At 39.6% G+C, this 17,039-nt stretch overlaps 1 protein-coding gene across 6 annotated transcripts in view; it reads right to left on the bottom strand.

Moving 5' to 3' along the window:
* The window catches only part of CACNB2 (calcium voltage-gated channel auxiliary subunit beta 2), a 351,929-nt gene that overhangs the window by 124,041 nt on the left and 210,849 nt on the right, over positions 1 to 17,039 (bottom strand). For 5 of the 6 annotated variants that reach the window (XM_046679148.1, XM_046679150.1, XM_046679147.1 and 2 more), the window contains one exon: positions 1,435 to 1,554. In XM_046679148.1, coding sequence (XP_046535104.1) covers positions 1,435 to 1,554 — 120 coding nt within the window. Of the gene's footprint in view, positions 1 to 1,434; positions 1,555 to 2,375; positions 2,494 to 17,039 lie in introns of those variants that run through there. The other variant, XM_046679152.1, reaches the window with a different exon arrangement.

Genomic DNA, 17,039 nt, shown 5'->3' on the forward strand with positions numbered 1-17,039 from the left:
TACATAACTGCAACTTTATGTCTGTTGAATAGCAACTCCCCATTTCCTCCTCCCCCAGCCCCTGGCAACCCCCATTCTACTCTCCGCTCCTGTGAGTTCAACTACTGTAGGTGCTTTGTAAGAAGAATCACACAGCGTTTGTCCTTCTGTGATTGGCTTATTTCACTTAGCCTAATGTCCTCCAGGTTCACCCAGGTTGTTTTGCATCATAATGTTTTCAATGGTTAACGTTGGTAAAGCGGATTCGTTAATGGCCACACCTTGCTTTATCAGCTGCCTGCTCCTGCTGTTTATGAGCCATCTTGCAGTCAAGACTGTCAGACCTGGAGATGACTTCCTTGCCACTGAAGTGAGAACACTGTTTTGACGTACAGAAATACTGCTTTTTAAAAGTCAAGGTCTCCTGGCAGTTCCCCTGTAAACTACTATGGCAGCTGTGCTGGAGGTCATGAATATTACATAAGGGCTGTCCGTGCATTCGAACCACCGTCTCCACTCCACGATTCCCATAGCAACACACACAGATTTGACTCATCTCAGAGACGAAGCAGCCAGCAGAAGTATTCTAATGTTATCCTTGATTTTTTTTTTCCGCAAGATCAACACAGTACTTACTCTTTTTTCAAAGCAGTAATTTTTTCAAAAGAAAACCAACAACCGTGTCAAAATACATTCATTTAAAAGTTACTGAGTATCACACAAGCCAAGGTACCTTGAACTTGAACAATGTATGCTTTAGGAATAGCTGCTATTGGAACAACTGCATGGGAAGATGAATTCTAATCTTTGTAATTAGTGAAATGGAACACTAGAATTGAATCTCAGCTCAAGCCTGCACTTATATATTTTAAATCTGATTTCCAGTCCCCCTTCCATACATACGCACTTTATTATTATGGGATGGAGAAGAAGGTGCTCCGAGGGAAGAAACATTTTTAATTAATAAATCCTTTGTTGCTTTATTTTTGAAAAGCATAATGAAATCCATTTTTTAGGTATAAGACTATTATAAAACACCGACAGAGTAAAATTTGGGGGGAAGGTTTTCAAATCTAGGAAAATAAACATTAGCTTGAAGAAAGTTTATTTTTCTAAACAGACATGGTTTACTGGAAAAAATGAAGGAAAATCATTTTGATATTAGATGGTTTTTCCTCTGTGTATATTCAGAGGTCCTTTTTTGTGTCTAAATAAACAATCCACTCGTGGAAATGAGTTATTTAGACTATAAAACAACATAAAGGCAGGACCACTCTTATATATCACACTTCCTCTTTCTGCCAAGGTAGAAAACATGCTCCATATCCTGCATCTCTTTTAAACCAGACCATAAGTAACCAAACATTCGCTTTAGGAGAAACTTCCACAGGTGGCCCATCGCAGGCCCAGCACAACTGGCAAAGACAGCACTTGGCAGAGGAGAAATGGTTTTACCTTGGATTTTTCCAACTGCGCCTGGGCCTGTCGCTCTGCTTCTCTGCGCACTGCCTCTCGATCTTCCTCCAAAGAAACATCTGAGTCAGATGGACGGCTGGTGTAGGAGTCTGCCGAACCCTTGGGAGGAAAATGTACATTTTAAAATAGATTCCATTTATGATGTTTGCATTGGAAAAGTCTCCTCGACATGGCAGTGAGCTTCCTAGATTGTGCTATAAATTCCTGAAAAGAGGAGAAAATAATCCATTTTGTGGCAAACCATCTGGAAAAACCCTGCTCTGGTTTGCAGACCATTCACTAGGCTAGCGGTGCCTACCAAGTTCCCATTCCTTCCCAAGCCTTATGTTCCAACGAGTATCCTTTCTGGAAGCCAGATGAAGTTCCTTTATAATTAAACCAGCTCCGTGGTGCAGTGCCGGGCTGAAGGGCATAGGCGGGTTTCAAGGATAGCTTCAAGAACAATCTACAAGCTAACGCACGTATCTACAACTCAAAAGAAGGCACGTCTAATAAAAAAACCTAAAAGAAAGTCTGAGTTAGGAACTTGAACTCTCTGAAATGTCACAACCGTGAGATGACTCCCACTTGAATCTTAAGCATCCTTTTGTACCCTTGTTATTCACCTGATACCTTCTCTGACAAAACTGTGAGACGACAGCAGCCAGCTTCACTCAATTTCTAAGCCACACATTTTTCAATACCTTTAAATAGAGGTTTCAGGAAAGCTGGCTACAGAAAACACCTGCCCGGGATATCGCCGACAGCAATAAATCACGACAGGGGAAAAAGAGCTCCGAAAATTACAGGACTCTCCCTGGCTCCCTCTCTAGCAATCAGGATCATATTACTAAATCGCGGGAGCCCCTGCCAGCACTCAGTGCAACAGCAGTAGCGACAACCAAATAACGTCTCCCCCAAACGAAAGCCCTTGAGCTTACACAGATATCCGAATTCTTCAGCCTTCCTCCCTTGGCTCTTTTCAGAAGCCTGATCCAGGTGGCCTTCATTAGCCAGACAGCGCTTTTCTCGTCCGCAGCTGCAGCCCCGGGCACAGATCCTCAGCGCGCGCCGAGCCCTGGAGAACCTCTGCTCCTTTGCTATCCATGCTCTGGGCAAGCCCCTCTTCTCCGTCCCTTTCTGCCTCCGGGGCTTTCACTCCCTACCCCGGAGGACGGCAATCCAAGAAGATTCTTATTTTCCCATTCCAGGGGGGAAAACAAACCCTCGAATGCTTTATATTGCTTTAAAAATAAAGAACACTTCAAGTGCATTCAAAGACAGGCATCAACTCGTTCTGAACTTAATGCACCTTACTACCCTAAGGATTCTCTTCCCCGCTCTTGGATCGTTCAAGGAAATTAGTTGTAAGAGAACCTTTTAAAAAAAAAAAAACCTAGTGCAGAACGTATGCAGTGACATTTGCAAGTGTAAAGTTCAAGCCTTATCTTCAGAGATCTGGAGGGGGAGGGCGGAGGACGCACTCACCGCACTGGGCATGCTCCATATGTAGCCTTTTTACGCAGATGCTCACATCACACTGTTAGTCTATGTCAAATTGCCATTTTGCATCCGAAGTGTAAACAACTGGAAAGGGCTTTTCGGTTCTATAGTAACACGCACATGGTATGTTTGTCATGTTTCTGTTTCAAATGAAACATTCTCTCAAAGACAAAGCATGTAATGTTTCATTTAATGATCCCTTTCCACCACCCTGCCACAGAAAGTATATCCTATGCCAATAAGACAATTCATAGATAATAAAGAGTATACACATTGTTGGACAGCAGAAATCAAATAATGCTCATCAATCATAATATCAAACTACTTTTGATTGCCTGTGACTTCCCAAACAAGATGCGTAAGAGAGATTTGCCCATTTAATTAGGACCTGAAAGTAATCACAGCTCTAAGCAATGAGTTTAACGGAGCTCAAAATGACTCTGAACTGCTTCTCCAACTGAGAAACTACCTTTGGAAATAAAGTCACTGGAATAAATAACAGTATGAATTGTCATAATAAAAATCACAAAGAAATTTCAAAGCTTGGCTCGCATTAAGAGTCATAGAACAATTGAGTCCAAATCTTCTTATATATAAGATGATTGAGGCTTGAGAAGGAAAGGTACTTATTAATTTCCTGTACTAATGGGATTGCATTTTTATAATTTGTTTATGAAGAAATACACACTTCCAGGTTTCTTAAAGTAAACATAAAATTCTGTCACTACAAACTACATTTTTGTTTGAGTGTGGTGGGCGGGATTTATCTTGTCAAGTCTCATGCAAATGAAAGAATAGTGTTTTTAAGAAAATCTTCTTTGTTCCTTCCCTTCCTTCTTTCCTTCCTTTCATCTCTGGGCTAAGACCACCCTTCATGATATAAATGCTAGAAAAGACAGTAGAATAGGAGCTTAAGGATAAAAGTTATAGATCGAAGGCACCTTAATTGGAATCATAACAAATTAATAAATAGGTTACTTATATTGTTAGGAGTGAATGTAAAATGCATGGGGAATAGAAAATGTATTGCAATTTTTTTGCTCCAGTAGTTCACAAGGGAGATTTGAGTTTTTCTACACCAACACACTTGCAAATCGATTCCTCATCTTCCGAGAGGGTTTCCTATAGTAGGCGTAGCACAGTACAAAATTCCCAGGAAGCATAATTAATACTCTATAAAGGATCTCAGGCCCTATTGCCACAATGCTGGCATTCTAAACTCAATCACCTTGCCAAACGTTCAGGTCACACCTCAGTGAAGACACAAAATTTCTGTCATTAAGAATCCCATAATGTGGATTGTAATTAGTCTTTGGGTGGGGAACATGATGTGATCTCCACAGAATTTGAAATATATCACAATGTACACCTGAAAGTTATATAATGTTATAAACCAATGTTACTGCAATAAAAAAAATTAAAAAAAAAAAGAACTCCATAATGAGAGGAAGATCATAACACGCACACCAATTGTGTGCAGTCTCATTCTGTTTCAAACAAAGATTGAAAAAGTCCTCTGCAGCGGCCGGCCTGGTGGCGTAGTGGTGAAGTTTGCATGCTCTGCTTGGGTGGCCTGGGGTTTGAGGGTTCAGATCCTGGGCCCAGAACTACACACTTGTCATCAAACCATGCTGTGGTAGCATCCCACATACAAAATAGGGGAAGACTGGCACAGTTATTAGCTCAGGGACAATCTTCCTCAAGCGAAAAATAAATAAATAAATAAATAAAAAGTCCTTTGCTAATAATCAAATATAGCTTTTAATTGCACATTTTGAGAACTGTTGCTAGGTTTAAATAATTAAGCAGTTTAAAAAAATGCTACATTGACTTTTGGCAATGATCTTTTGAATCTTTGCACCAATTTACTAACCTTTTGACTATTTTACAATATGAGATGTGACCATGAACTGATGTTTAGTGTAATTTATAGAAGGAGCCACATAACTTTCATTCCTTGTCTCTATAATAGGATATACTTTCAAAATATTTTTCATTATAGAAATTACATGTGCCCATGGTAGAGAGACACCAGTAACTGTCACCTTAAATCTTCCCACTCAAAGATGGCCACTATTAAAGAGTAGCATGTTCTAGCCTCCAGAGCTCTTGCCTTTTTGAAAGTCACCCTCCTCACATATGCATTACAATTAATCTGCTTCCTTCTAGGAGTGTGGATTTATGCAGTTAGAAGTGATAGATCTAATTAAGCTTTGCCTTCAGTACCATATGGACTTTCTGGGTCATTCTGCCTCAAGTAGTCTTCAGTGAAGAACAGCTGGCAGTCCACAACTTTCCACAATTCCAGAATAGGTTCATTGCAAGATGTACCCTCGATCCCCTGGGTTCCTACAGTGATTAGCTGATCTTCGGTGTATTCGCCTTTGCAGGCACATCTCGTGTTCAGCTACCCATGTTTCCTCTTCTCCATCTTAATATTCTCCTTCCTCATTGTACAGTTCCAGCATGCAATTTGCACCTAACAACCACCAATAATACCTCAACCAGGATCTCCTTTTATTCTCAGAACTCTCACTCCAAATATGTGATCTTTGCTTATAGGAAAATTTGGTTTAATGGGATTAATTTATGGTTTTATCCACTCTTCAGTTTCTGTCTTTTTTCACTTCTGCGTCAAATATTTGCATAAAAAGCATCATGCTTTTCCTTTAGTTTGCTTTTTTGATGCTGTACTTTACTCTTTCACAGTCATGTATATTTCCAGGATCAATTTTCTTGAGGGTTCTTGTATTTTCTCTTTTAAAGCCAAAAGGATGAGTCAAAAGCCTATTCAGGAGTGGCACTTTTGATCCCAAATTGGTCATCTATTTCTGTAGCAAATAGTCATATGAAGTCTAAAGCAGTGCTCTTGGGCAAAATCAATTTCTCCTAGTATCCTCAGGCTACCTTGATTCTAGACGAAGTTATGTTCCATCCCAAATCCTCAAGACTCCAAACAGCATCCTTATGTATGGGACTATGCTAAGCCAATGTCAGAGCTGACTTCAACTGTTTCCTCCTGACCTGCCATGGATAGACAGACATTCCGTTGCCACACTGGTCAGGCCCACATTTTTAGAACAGAGCAAAATGGGATAGACTTTCAAGGCCAAGAACCAAGGGGAAAGAGTCTGTCTGTCTTATACTGTCTGCTTGTGTTGGCTGGGGGAGATAATTTTTTCATTTCTGATATTGTCATCTCTTTTCAGTTTAGAAGAATTAACTTTTTTTCCTGTGATGATTAACAAGAAAATGAATTGCTAACCCCTGCTTTGTTGGTTTCTTCACAAACAAAACCATAAACTCATTACTGATAATGAGAGCTCCTGACTCTAAAAATTCAGCCATGATATAGGCTACCGAGATGAAGCACATTTTCATTAACATTGTATACTTTAGTTTGCAAATGGCACATAATTACTGTTCAAATCCATCCAGTAATGAAGTCTCAAATGTGACTGGCTTACCGTTTGGCTTAATGTCAAAATATCCACGGAGATGATGGTAATCAAGCTATGCAAGTTCATCCTTCTGTGGTACTTTCATGATTATGTAAAAGCTAAAATGTTAGCTTCAATTTTCTTGAGAGCATAGGGAAATTTATTAACTTTGTGTGTTATCATAGGTACTGATGAAGAGATTAAAATTTACCAAAAAACATGCATTTATAACTGTGAGTACTGTAACTATAAGTTAAAGGCTGGGAATATATGACTATGAAAAAAGGTTAAATCTTCTTTTCCAACATGGAGCTTGATATTCCAGTAAAGGAGACCAATTTTTAAAAAGTTATCAAAAAATAATTATAAGGAGAAAAAATAACAGGCTGGGATAATAGCCTGGGTGCAAAGACACTGCTTTAGTTAGGATGATGAGATGATATTTAAGCTAAAACCCAAAGGGTAAAGGAAAACATTAGCCCTGGGATGTGCTGAGAAAAGAGATGTCCAGGCAGAGGGAACAGCATATGTTAAGACCTTGAGGACAAGGAAAGCTTAGCAGTTTGAGGAAGTGAAAAGAGGTCAGGGTAGCTGACATGCCACTTTTTCAAGAGTATTTATTTAAGCTCACTCCTCTCTCCCCCCTTTTTTTTTTTAAATTTTTATTTTGTGTTTTTTTTTTTTTGTGAGGAAGGCTGTCTTTGAGCTAACATCCATTGCCAACCTACCCCTTTTTGCTTGAGGAAAATTGTCTCTGAGCTAACATCTCGGCCAATCCTCCTCTATTTTGTGTGTGGGATGCTGCCACAGTATGGCCTGATGAGCAGCATATAGGTCCGCGCCCAAGATCCAAACCTGCAAATCGCGGGCGGCCGAAGTGCAGAGCATGAATTTAACCACTACGCCACTGGGCCCTGGCCCCCTCTCTTCTTTTTCTTACTCTACAGGTAGATACACACTCAAGCACACCTGGAATATGGATTCTGGGAGTCCTTTTGGTTCATATGGCATCACCTCACAGAAAAATACCTTATGCATATTTGATTTTCTTAATTAGAAGTGGCATTTAAGTTGTCCATAAACTCCACATTTTTGAAACCATCATGTTTTCTGAGATTTAAATAGAGTTCTCTGATTTTCTTTCTTCTAAATGCAGTACTCTCTCTCAAAGGATAAAGTCAGTATATTTTTGAGATTGTTCTATATTATGTTAATAATTAGGGCAATCAATTTATTAAGATTAGACTATGTATATGAATAATAATAATTGCTAATTTCTAATGAATGCTTGCACTCTGCTGATTCACAAGCATCACATAATTTCACGTCTAATTATCTCCCTTTTTACTGATGAAAAACTGAGGCACAGAGAGGTTAAGTGACCTGACACAGGTTACAAAGCTGATAGTCAATGGAGGGAGGCGTCAGCTTTCAGCAATCTGAATTCAAGTTCCACGCATGCATCAGTTCAGAAAAATGAAGGCCAGAACAAACCCCTACATGCAACTGATGTTTCTGTTAACTGAAAACATATCTTTTTCTGTCTGCCAGGCATACATATAGCCGTTTCTAATGGTTATAAAGTGTCACGATGACTTACAAGGTCTTCACTTTATGTTTGTTAAACTTGGCGTGTGGGCACGCGCACACTCTCACTCTCCCTCACACTCACATGTGCATCTTTACAGATTCTCAAATTTTATCTTTCCAAAAAGCACAATGAAGATACAATGAGTGCCCAATGAAACAAATATTTTCTCATTCATCAATGCAATGCTGGGGTTTTTTTTGTGGTTTTTTTTGAGGAGGATTAGCCCTGAGCTAACATCTGCCAACAATCCTCTTCTTTTTACTAAGGAAGACTGGCCCTGAGCTAACATCCATGCCCATCTTCCTCTACTTTATACATGGGATGTCTACCACAGCATGGCTTGCCAAGCGGTGCCATGTCCGCACCCGGGATCCGAACCAGCAAAGCCCGGACCACCCAAGCAGAACACGCACACTTTACCACTGCACCACTGGGCCAGCCCCCAGTGCAATGCTGTTTTGTAGAAAGAAGGGTTCAAAGAGTTGGCTGCTACTGTGAAATTTTCCTCACTTCAAAGTATCTTGAAAGTGTAAAGTATTCTTTTCATTATTTATCCACAATGGAAAGTAGATAAGTAGAAAGGGAAAACAACAGAAGTCAAGAAACCAGCTATTTAAATTTTTCTCTTTTCCCTGAAAAGGAACATAACTTTGGCAAGCTGGCCCTCAGTAGCCTCTTTGGCAGCTAATCTTGTCTGAGGCTGGCTGGAATTCAAGTGGCTTCTGAGTAACCTTTCAGTTCAATAGGAACAGTTGCTAGTTTTCAGCACCGAAGCTCAAGTTATTAAAAAGTACAAATGGTAGGTCTAAAGCTGAGACGTGACAAACTCACGTAACTTCAAGAATAATACATTAAAACACTGTTATCACCAAGTTATTCCTTAAAGGAAGGGTAGAATGGCTGTTTGTATTTCACAGAAGAGCCTCTGTCCACTATTTGCAAATTTGACACCATCAAAAAGAACCATTTTGAAAAAGTTAAAATTAGATGGCCAATTTCAATATTATTTTGAATTGTGGATTTTAGGCATAGGATAAATAACTTCCCTTCATAATTACATTACAACATTGTGTGTGGGGGTGGCGAGTTTTTTTAGCCCTTTAATATATATTTACTGATGGTAATGGATGACAAGAATTTTTCATGCTAATATAATTTCTTACCAAAAACCTCCACCTTTCAGTCATGAGAATGGGATGAGTCGTTAAGAAGCACAAAAACAGTGCCTGAGAGAGTTGGACTTTCTCAAAATTTTACCGAAAAAAAATAAATTAAATGACGGAAAAGGAGTGAATAAGTCAATCGTATCTAGGAAATTTTTGGTATAGGAATTTATGTGGGTATAGATATGGCCAGAAACTCTGCATGGCTTTCTCTACCTTTACTCTTTCTACTGAATCATTCTAATCAGGAGGCTATTATTTCTCTCTAAGAAAACGTTCCCTTGATTCCATTTTCTCTGCCAGCTCCCACTCCATTTCTATACTCTGCTTTGCAGAAAAAAATATCTCAAAAAAGTTGCCTATCCTCCCTTCAATTCTTCCCTTCCAGATCTTTCTTAAACCTACTCTCTCCCACTACCAAAACAGCTCATCAAGGTCACCAATGACTTATGGCTAAATCCAGTGGTTGATTCTCCGCGTTCACCTTACTTAACCCATCAGTAACATTTAGTACAGTTATTTAGTATTACTCCCTAGCCTTTATTTGCTTTTCCAACTTGGCTTCCCAGAAGCCACTCTCTCTTGGTCTTTCTCTTACCTGTAGGTTATTCCTTCGAAGTCTCCTTTGCTCGTATCTCCTCTTCCACCCATCTCCTACACTCTCCCCTCACACACACAACCTCCTTCTTTCTGTTCCAACCTCACTGGCCTCCATGATGTTCATCACAGCCACCTCCCTGGATTTCAACACTACTATCGTCTCCTTCCAGTCTTTACTCAAAGGTTGCCTTCTCAATGAGGCCTTCCATGGCCATCTTATTTAAAATTGTAATCCCCACTGCCCTCCAGTATCTCTAATCTCACTTATCCTGTTGTACTTTTTAAAAAATAACAGTGCTTTTAGGGGCTGGCCCCACGGCCGAGTGGTTAAGTTCGTGCGCTCCGCTTGGGTGGCCCAGGGTTTCGCCAGTTCGGATCCTGGGCGCGGACATGGCACTGCTCATTAGGCCATGCTGAGGCAGCGTCCCACATGACACAACTAGAAGGACACACAACTAAGAATATACAACTATGTACCCAGGGGCTTTGGGGAGAAAAAGAGGAAAAAAAATAAAATCTTTAAAAAAAAAATAGTGCTTTTATCTTCTAACATACAATATAATTCCCTTATTATGTTTATCGTTTAGTGTCTGTCTCCCTCCAATAGGAGATGATATCCATGAGGGCAGAGATTGTTTTCTGTTTTATTCACTCATTTATCCCAAGTGCCTAGAATAGTGCCTGGCACAGAATCCATACTCTAAACATTTGTTGAATGAATAAGGGTTGCAGAAGAGCAAGCCTATTCTTCCTCACATCCTTTTTTTTTTTTTTTTTTTTAAAGATTTTTTTTTATTTTTTCCTTTTTCTTCCCAAAGCCCCCCGGTACACAGTTGTATATTCTTTGTTGTGGGTCCTGCTAGTTGTGGCATGTGGGATGCTGCCTCAGCGTGGTTTGATGAGCAGTGTCATGTCCGCGCCCAGGATTCGAACCAACGAAACACTGGGCCACCTGCAGCGGAGCGCGCAAGCTTAACCACTCGGCCACGGGGCCAGCCCCTCTTCCTCACATCCTTTATCTTGAAGCTCTTCCACTCTACACGTTCTACTTAGCATTCCTAAACATTTCTAAATGTTCCTCAACATCCCTACATATCCTCATGTCTCTTTCTTATTCCACACCAACAGAAATCTGACTGACCCGTAGTCAGTGACCAATAAATATTTGCTATAATGAGTAAAAGAATCAAAGACTTCAGCCTAAAGATATACTCGGTGTCTTATCATAAACTTCAATAAATACCAAGCTCATTAACTTAGTGTAAATGTCAACTCTAGGTCAGTTGATGAAATAAACACGTTCCATAACAAGCAAGCCACTCGGAAAAAAAAACGTCATTATATTTAAAATTTATATAGCATCCTTCTTCCAAGAAATATACGAAAGATTTTATATTTTGAAAATATGATTAAAGCCTATTTCCTATGAAGCTTCTTTTCCCGTTAATTCCCCTTCTTATTTCCAGGGACTCAAAGTTCTACTCCTCAAGCTGCTAATGACTCATTGTGCAGCCATAGGCAAGTCATGTAAACATTCCCCAGGCTAATTTCTCCCTCTGTGAGATGAGTATACTAAATCGAAGCTACTAGAAAGAATATTCTTGAAAATGTTCTTACAGATGGTTGAAAATACACTGTAAATATGACATATTGTATCACTGTGTACTGACTGTTGCTTCTCAAGCACCACCCCTGCCATTCCTGTGGGGATAGAGTGTAAATTCACAGCAGAAAATGTGACTACACATATAACTTCTAGTAAGAGAGAATGTTTAAAAAGATCAGGCCAGCACAGGAGGAAGATATTTCTGCAAGCAATTTTGGGTAATATATTTTAAAGGAATCAACTGACTAACTGGACAAATACAAAACTCTGGAATATCCTAATGGGCTCTCCACTACTAAATAAGGGTCACATGAAAAGATGACACATCCAGCAGTGAACCTTTCCTTGAATGACAGAACAATCAAACAGTGAATCTTGGCTCCTGCCTTCCAGGGAGAATTCTCCCAGGTGGCAACGAGAAATCAACCCATGGACATTAAAGGATGGCCATCACATGTGTCCTCCAGGGGACTCCACAGCTGCGAAAAGGGACATGGCTTCAGTCCGTAAAGAGTCTACCCTCTACAATTTTCTTTGCATATACAAAATTATACTAACTGATAAGAAAAACATTAAGAGATCAATAGATACAAATAGACAAAGGTTATGAATAGAAAATTCACGAAAACGTCAGCTAGTCTCAAGCATCTGAAGTGTTCAACCTTACTAAATTAAACACGATTCTATGTCCTCATTTAACTAGTACTATTTGCAAAGTACCAATTCACAATGTTGTGAGGCATACATTAAAACCGATGCTGTCACTTCTTGATATTTTTTGACTTTCACACAACTCTTTGGGAAAACAATGTTCTTTTTGTTTGTATCTAGATATGCATCTCAATTAATATATATCGAGACTAATTTCACTTCTGGCACCTATCTTAAGAAAATTCTTACGTTATAGTCTATAAACTTAGTAGACTATTATACAATCTTACAAATAGTTACAAAGACTGAGGAGCATTAAAGGTAAATGTTGATGATGGTCACAGCTGGTAAAAAAACTTAAAGAACGGAATCATTTCCATAACTACATACATTCACGTATATAAAACGACTAGGAGTACACAAAAATAACAGAAAAGATAGGGTTGGACTCACTGATTTTTTTTTTAATTTGGGGGGCTAATTTAAATTTTTTTCTGTAAAGTTACCATTTTTGTGAATAGAAGTAAAAAATTCTTATTGCAATTGAAATGTCTGACAAAATACCCTGAAAATATTTTTGGTGTGAAAAAGACGGTTTGCTGGGGCCGGCCCAGTGTTGCAGCAGTTAAGCACGCACGTTCTGCTTCGGCAGCCTGGGGTTCGCTGGTTCGGATCCCGGGTGCCGACATGGCACCGCTTGGCAAGCCATGCTGTGGTAGGCGTCCCACATATAAAGTAGAGAAAGATGGGCACAGTTGTTAGCTCAGGGCCAGTCTTCCTCAGCAAAAAGAGGAGGATTGGCAGCAGATGTGAGCTCAGGGCTAATCTTCCTCAAAAAAAACCAAAAAATAGAGGGTTTGCAAATGCATATTTTCTTGAATTAGTTGATTTAACCCTGATAGTTTTTTGCATGTGGGGAAAGGAGGCAAGCTCTGGGTGTCTTGGGAACTCTGTATGCATCTTTAAATAAAAGAAATAAAGTAAACACTGATGGAGGAATTATTATCGTGTAAGAAAAAGAATGAAAAGTACTTAAATGTGAAATGTTAACATTTTAAAGCAGTATGTTTCTCTGTAGAAAATGTATGAAAATGATTATTTTAAATTTCCACTGAAACATTGGGTTTTTCTCATATGACTATGTAAATTATTTCTTGGGACTAGGTTAGATACTTAAGCAGGCCCAATGACTCAGTAACTTGGTAGTAAATTATTAATATACTGTTCCAGAAGTCTAACCTTCCAGAAAGAGATGACTTGGGTTCACAGAGATTTAATATTAAAAATAGGCCACACGATCAGGGATTTGGCTGGAAAAGAGCCAGTGGTATGGAGCATTCAATAATAAAGTACTGCAAAGTACCCTACTGACCTAAAATAGTTAATGCATCCCTTAAGCAGCTAACCTACCTCCAGGAGTGATTTAAGAACTGGAGACAATCTGGTTCATACAAACCTGTGTTTAGAAACAGGCTGAAAATTTTAGATTGTTTAGCTAGAAATGTGCTGTTAGTTATATCAATATAATAATAATGTCAGAAAATCCCGACTATATTAAGAACGTTTAACCAAACACTGGGCATATGCAATTGGTAAAAAGCAATCCATGTAACATTTTCTGTCTCACAAAGAAGAAAGTATTCTTTATTGCAAATACTCAATATTTGATGCCATAGAATGAATGTTTGTGTCTCTCCCAAAATTCTTATGTTGAAACCTAACCCCCAATGGGATGGTATTAGGAGGTGGGGCCTTTGGGAGGCCATTAGGTCTTGAGAGTGGAGCCCTCATGAATGGGATTAGTGTCCTTGTAAAAGGACCCCAGAGAGTTCTCTAGCCCCTTCTGCCATGTGAGAACACAGCAAAGACGGTCATCTGTGAACCAGAGAGCGGTTTCTCACCAGACACTGGATCTCCTAGGGCCTTGATCTTGGACTTCCCAGACTCCAGAACTATGAGAAATAAATTTCTGTTGTTTATAAGCCACTCAGTCTATAGTATTTTGTTACAGGAGCCCAAACGGACTAAGACACATGGAAATATATGCTCTAAGTTTAAAAGTACAATGAACTTCAATGACGGTAAAACTTCCATCAGGCAGGGTAAAAATGGCTCAACAGCTTGGTAGAGATTAGAACAGGTCTGGTGACCACTGCTGACCACTGCCTATTGACCCTTGCACTATGGCCTGGTGACTACTGTTTCATAGCCTGGTAGAGCATGCATACGTTATACGCCAGATGCTTCTCCTGTTAACACAGACACCAGACTTGGGCACTCCAAACCAAAGGTGCACACGTACCAGGTCTCCTGCTTCATTTAAATGACGCTCATTTAATATTGTGTACAACTAAATATTATCTCCCTTTCCCCGACATACACATACGTTAGAATGTAACGTCCATGATGAGGTCAGGCAGTTTGTTTTTTTCCACCTCTGTATCCCCAGCGCCAGTGTACGTCTGGGGAGAAGACATGACGGGGGTTTATGATCCAATGAAGGAGACAGACATTACGAACAGAGGTAATAACACAAAAAATTATTTTATGACCATTTTGGTAATTACTGTAAGGGAAAAACACAGGGTGCTAGAGGGAAGGGAGCAGAGAGACTAACAGGAGGCTTCCAAAAGGAAAAGGCTGGGTTTTAAAGTTGACAGGCAACAAGTTACAGACAAAGGTAAGGGAGCAATGTTCCAAGGCAGAAGGAGCAACTGCAGAGGAGAATGCTCTTAGCGTGTTAAAGGAGCAGGAGAATAAGGAGCAAGAGGAAGGCTTTGAAATGACTCAGCTGGATGTGCCTTTGGCTCTCACTTCTTCAGGCATAAGTTGATGCACTCAACGACAAAGGGAATCAAATTACAGTAATGTCATTAATTCCCTAACTTCTTCTGGACAAATTCACGGAATCAGCCTGACTGACTCTTCATCTTCATTATGTTTATATCCAACCACGCTTTCAACAAGTACCTACCACTTACCAGGCACTGAGGACTCAAGAACAGAGAAGACACATTCCTGTCCTCAAGTAGCTTACAGCACCTGGATCAGCTACCAGTCGCTGCCTTAGAATTTCAAAACACAAGAGCCATTCATTTTACTAAAACTGAAAATCATAAATAATAGACCCACAATAAAATTGGAAAAATATCTGCCAATGACAAAGGGTTGATTTCCTTCATCTATTAATACATCTTGGAAAACAATAAGAAAAGACCAACAATCTCATAGAAAAAGAGGCAAAACAAAAAGAAATAGGAAGCGATATTCACAGAAAAAGAAATGGTTTTAAGCATATAGAAAATGGCCGGGGCTGGCTCACGGTGCAGTGGTTAAGTTCAGGGAACTCTGCTTCCGACTGGGGTTCACAGGTTCGGATCCCTGGCACAGACCTACACCACTCATCAGCCATGCTTGGCAGTGACCCACATGCAAAGTGGAGGAAGACTGGCACAGAGGTTATCTCAGTGCTGATCTTCCTCAGCAAAAAAAACAAAAAAGAAAAAGAAAATGCCCAACTTATAGTTATGACATTACAAGGGGCAAAATCAAAGAAAATACTAATGTTTTTAAAAGCAAAGCACTTGTTAGTATGGTACTCTCATGCATTGCCCCTTAGGGATAAAATTTGTTAGTATTCATCAAAATTGAAAATTCATTTATGTTTTGACCAATAATTCAAATTCTGATTCTTGGACTTTTATCTTAGAGATATATACAAATATGTACATAAGGATGTATATACAAGAATGTTCATTATGGTATTATTTGTGTTAACAGATGACTTTAAATAACATAACTGTCCATCACTAGGGGATTGGGTAAATAAATTATGTTGCATCCATATGATTGCATAATATTCAGACATTAAAAACAACAGGCTATATCTAGCTATACGTGCTAACATGGAACAATCTCCAAGATATATTTTACAGGTAAAAAAGAAAAAAAAAGCAAGAGGCAGAACAGTGGATACTGTTGTGCTATCATTTGTATAAATATTATTTAAAGAATATATTAGCATTTAGGCGATCGCTAGAATATTTCAGTGGCTGCACATTAAAATAAGCTGGAGAAAAATCTCCGTGCCTGAGCCATATCCCAGACTAATTCACCCAGAACCGCTGAGGGGTGGGACCAGGCATCAGGACCTTTTAAAGCTCTGCCAACGATTCTACTGTTCATTCAAGACTGAGAAGCTCTATGCCGGAAACCCAAGAAACTGGTAACATGGTTGCCTCTGGGGAGGAAACCTGAGGAATTCAGGGCCAACGGTGGGAGGGATTTACTTGTCACTGTGTAACCTTTGTAATGCGTGAAATTTGTGTGTGTGTGTATGTGTGTGTGTACGTGTGTGTGTGTGTACTGTGTTCATAATCCTCTAAAAAGAGACGCTTCAAAACAAAATTCCTGGGTCATTTTCTATCAGAGATTTGTAATATCTTTCCCTTACTCTCAATTTCTGTGGTAAATTTTTCATATACACAGCTGTTACTTGGATTTTTTTTTTCCAATTAAAGAAGAAGTGCACTTTATTTTTATGCTGAAACATACTGAAGTTATTCCCAAAACGTGACCGTGATATTGGCAATATGACCCAGAGGCAGGAAGCTGACCCTACTGATTTTGGAGGGGAGGGTCTCAGAACTGACTCAGTGAATGACTACAGGACTCCTAGGGACCATGGTACCTCTTCCGCCCCATTCGTTCTGCTTCTGGATGCACTTTTTTCTTTCCTCCCAAAACGTCTTTGTAAATCTCCGACGTCAAAGGTCACAGATTTGACAGAAATAACTGCAGCATTTAAAATGGGAATCCATCAGCTACTCATTATTCCCTGCTCGGCTCTATGAGTCTCTATCTTCTCACCTCCCGGCACAGCAGGCACGTATTTATGTATTTATTTATGGCTCGACTCTCCTCACTAATACGTAAGATCCATGAAGATAGGGATTTGTGCCACTTTTGCTCGCTGTTGAATCTCTGGTAGTTAGCATAGGGTCTGGTACACAGCAGGCACTCAATAAATGTTTGTTGGCCAAAAATGAAGC

Source organism: Equus quagga, chromosome 12 (assembly GCF_021613505.1).
Source record: "Equus quagga isolate Etosha38 chromosome 12, UCLA_HA_Equagga_1.0, whole genome shotgun sequence".
NCBI lineage: Eukaryota > Metazoa > Chordata > Mammalia > Perissodactyla > Equidae > Equus > Equus quagga.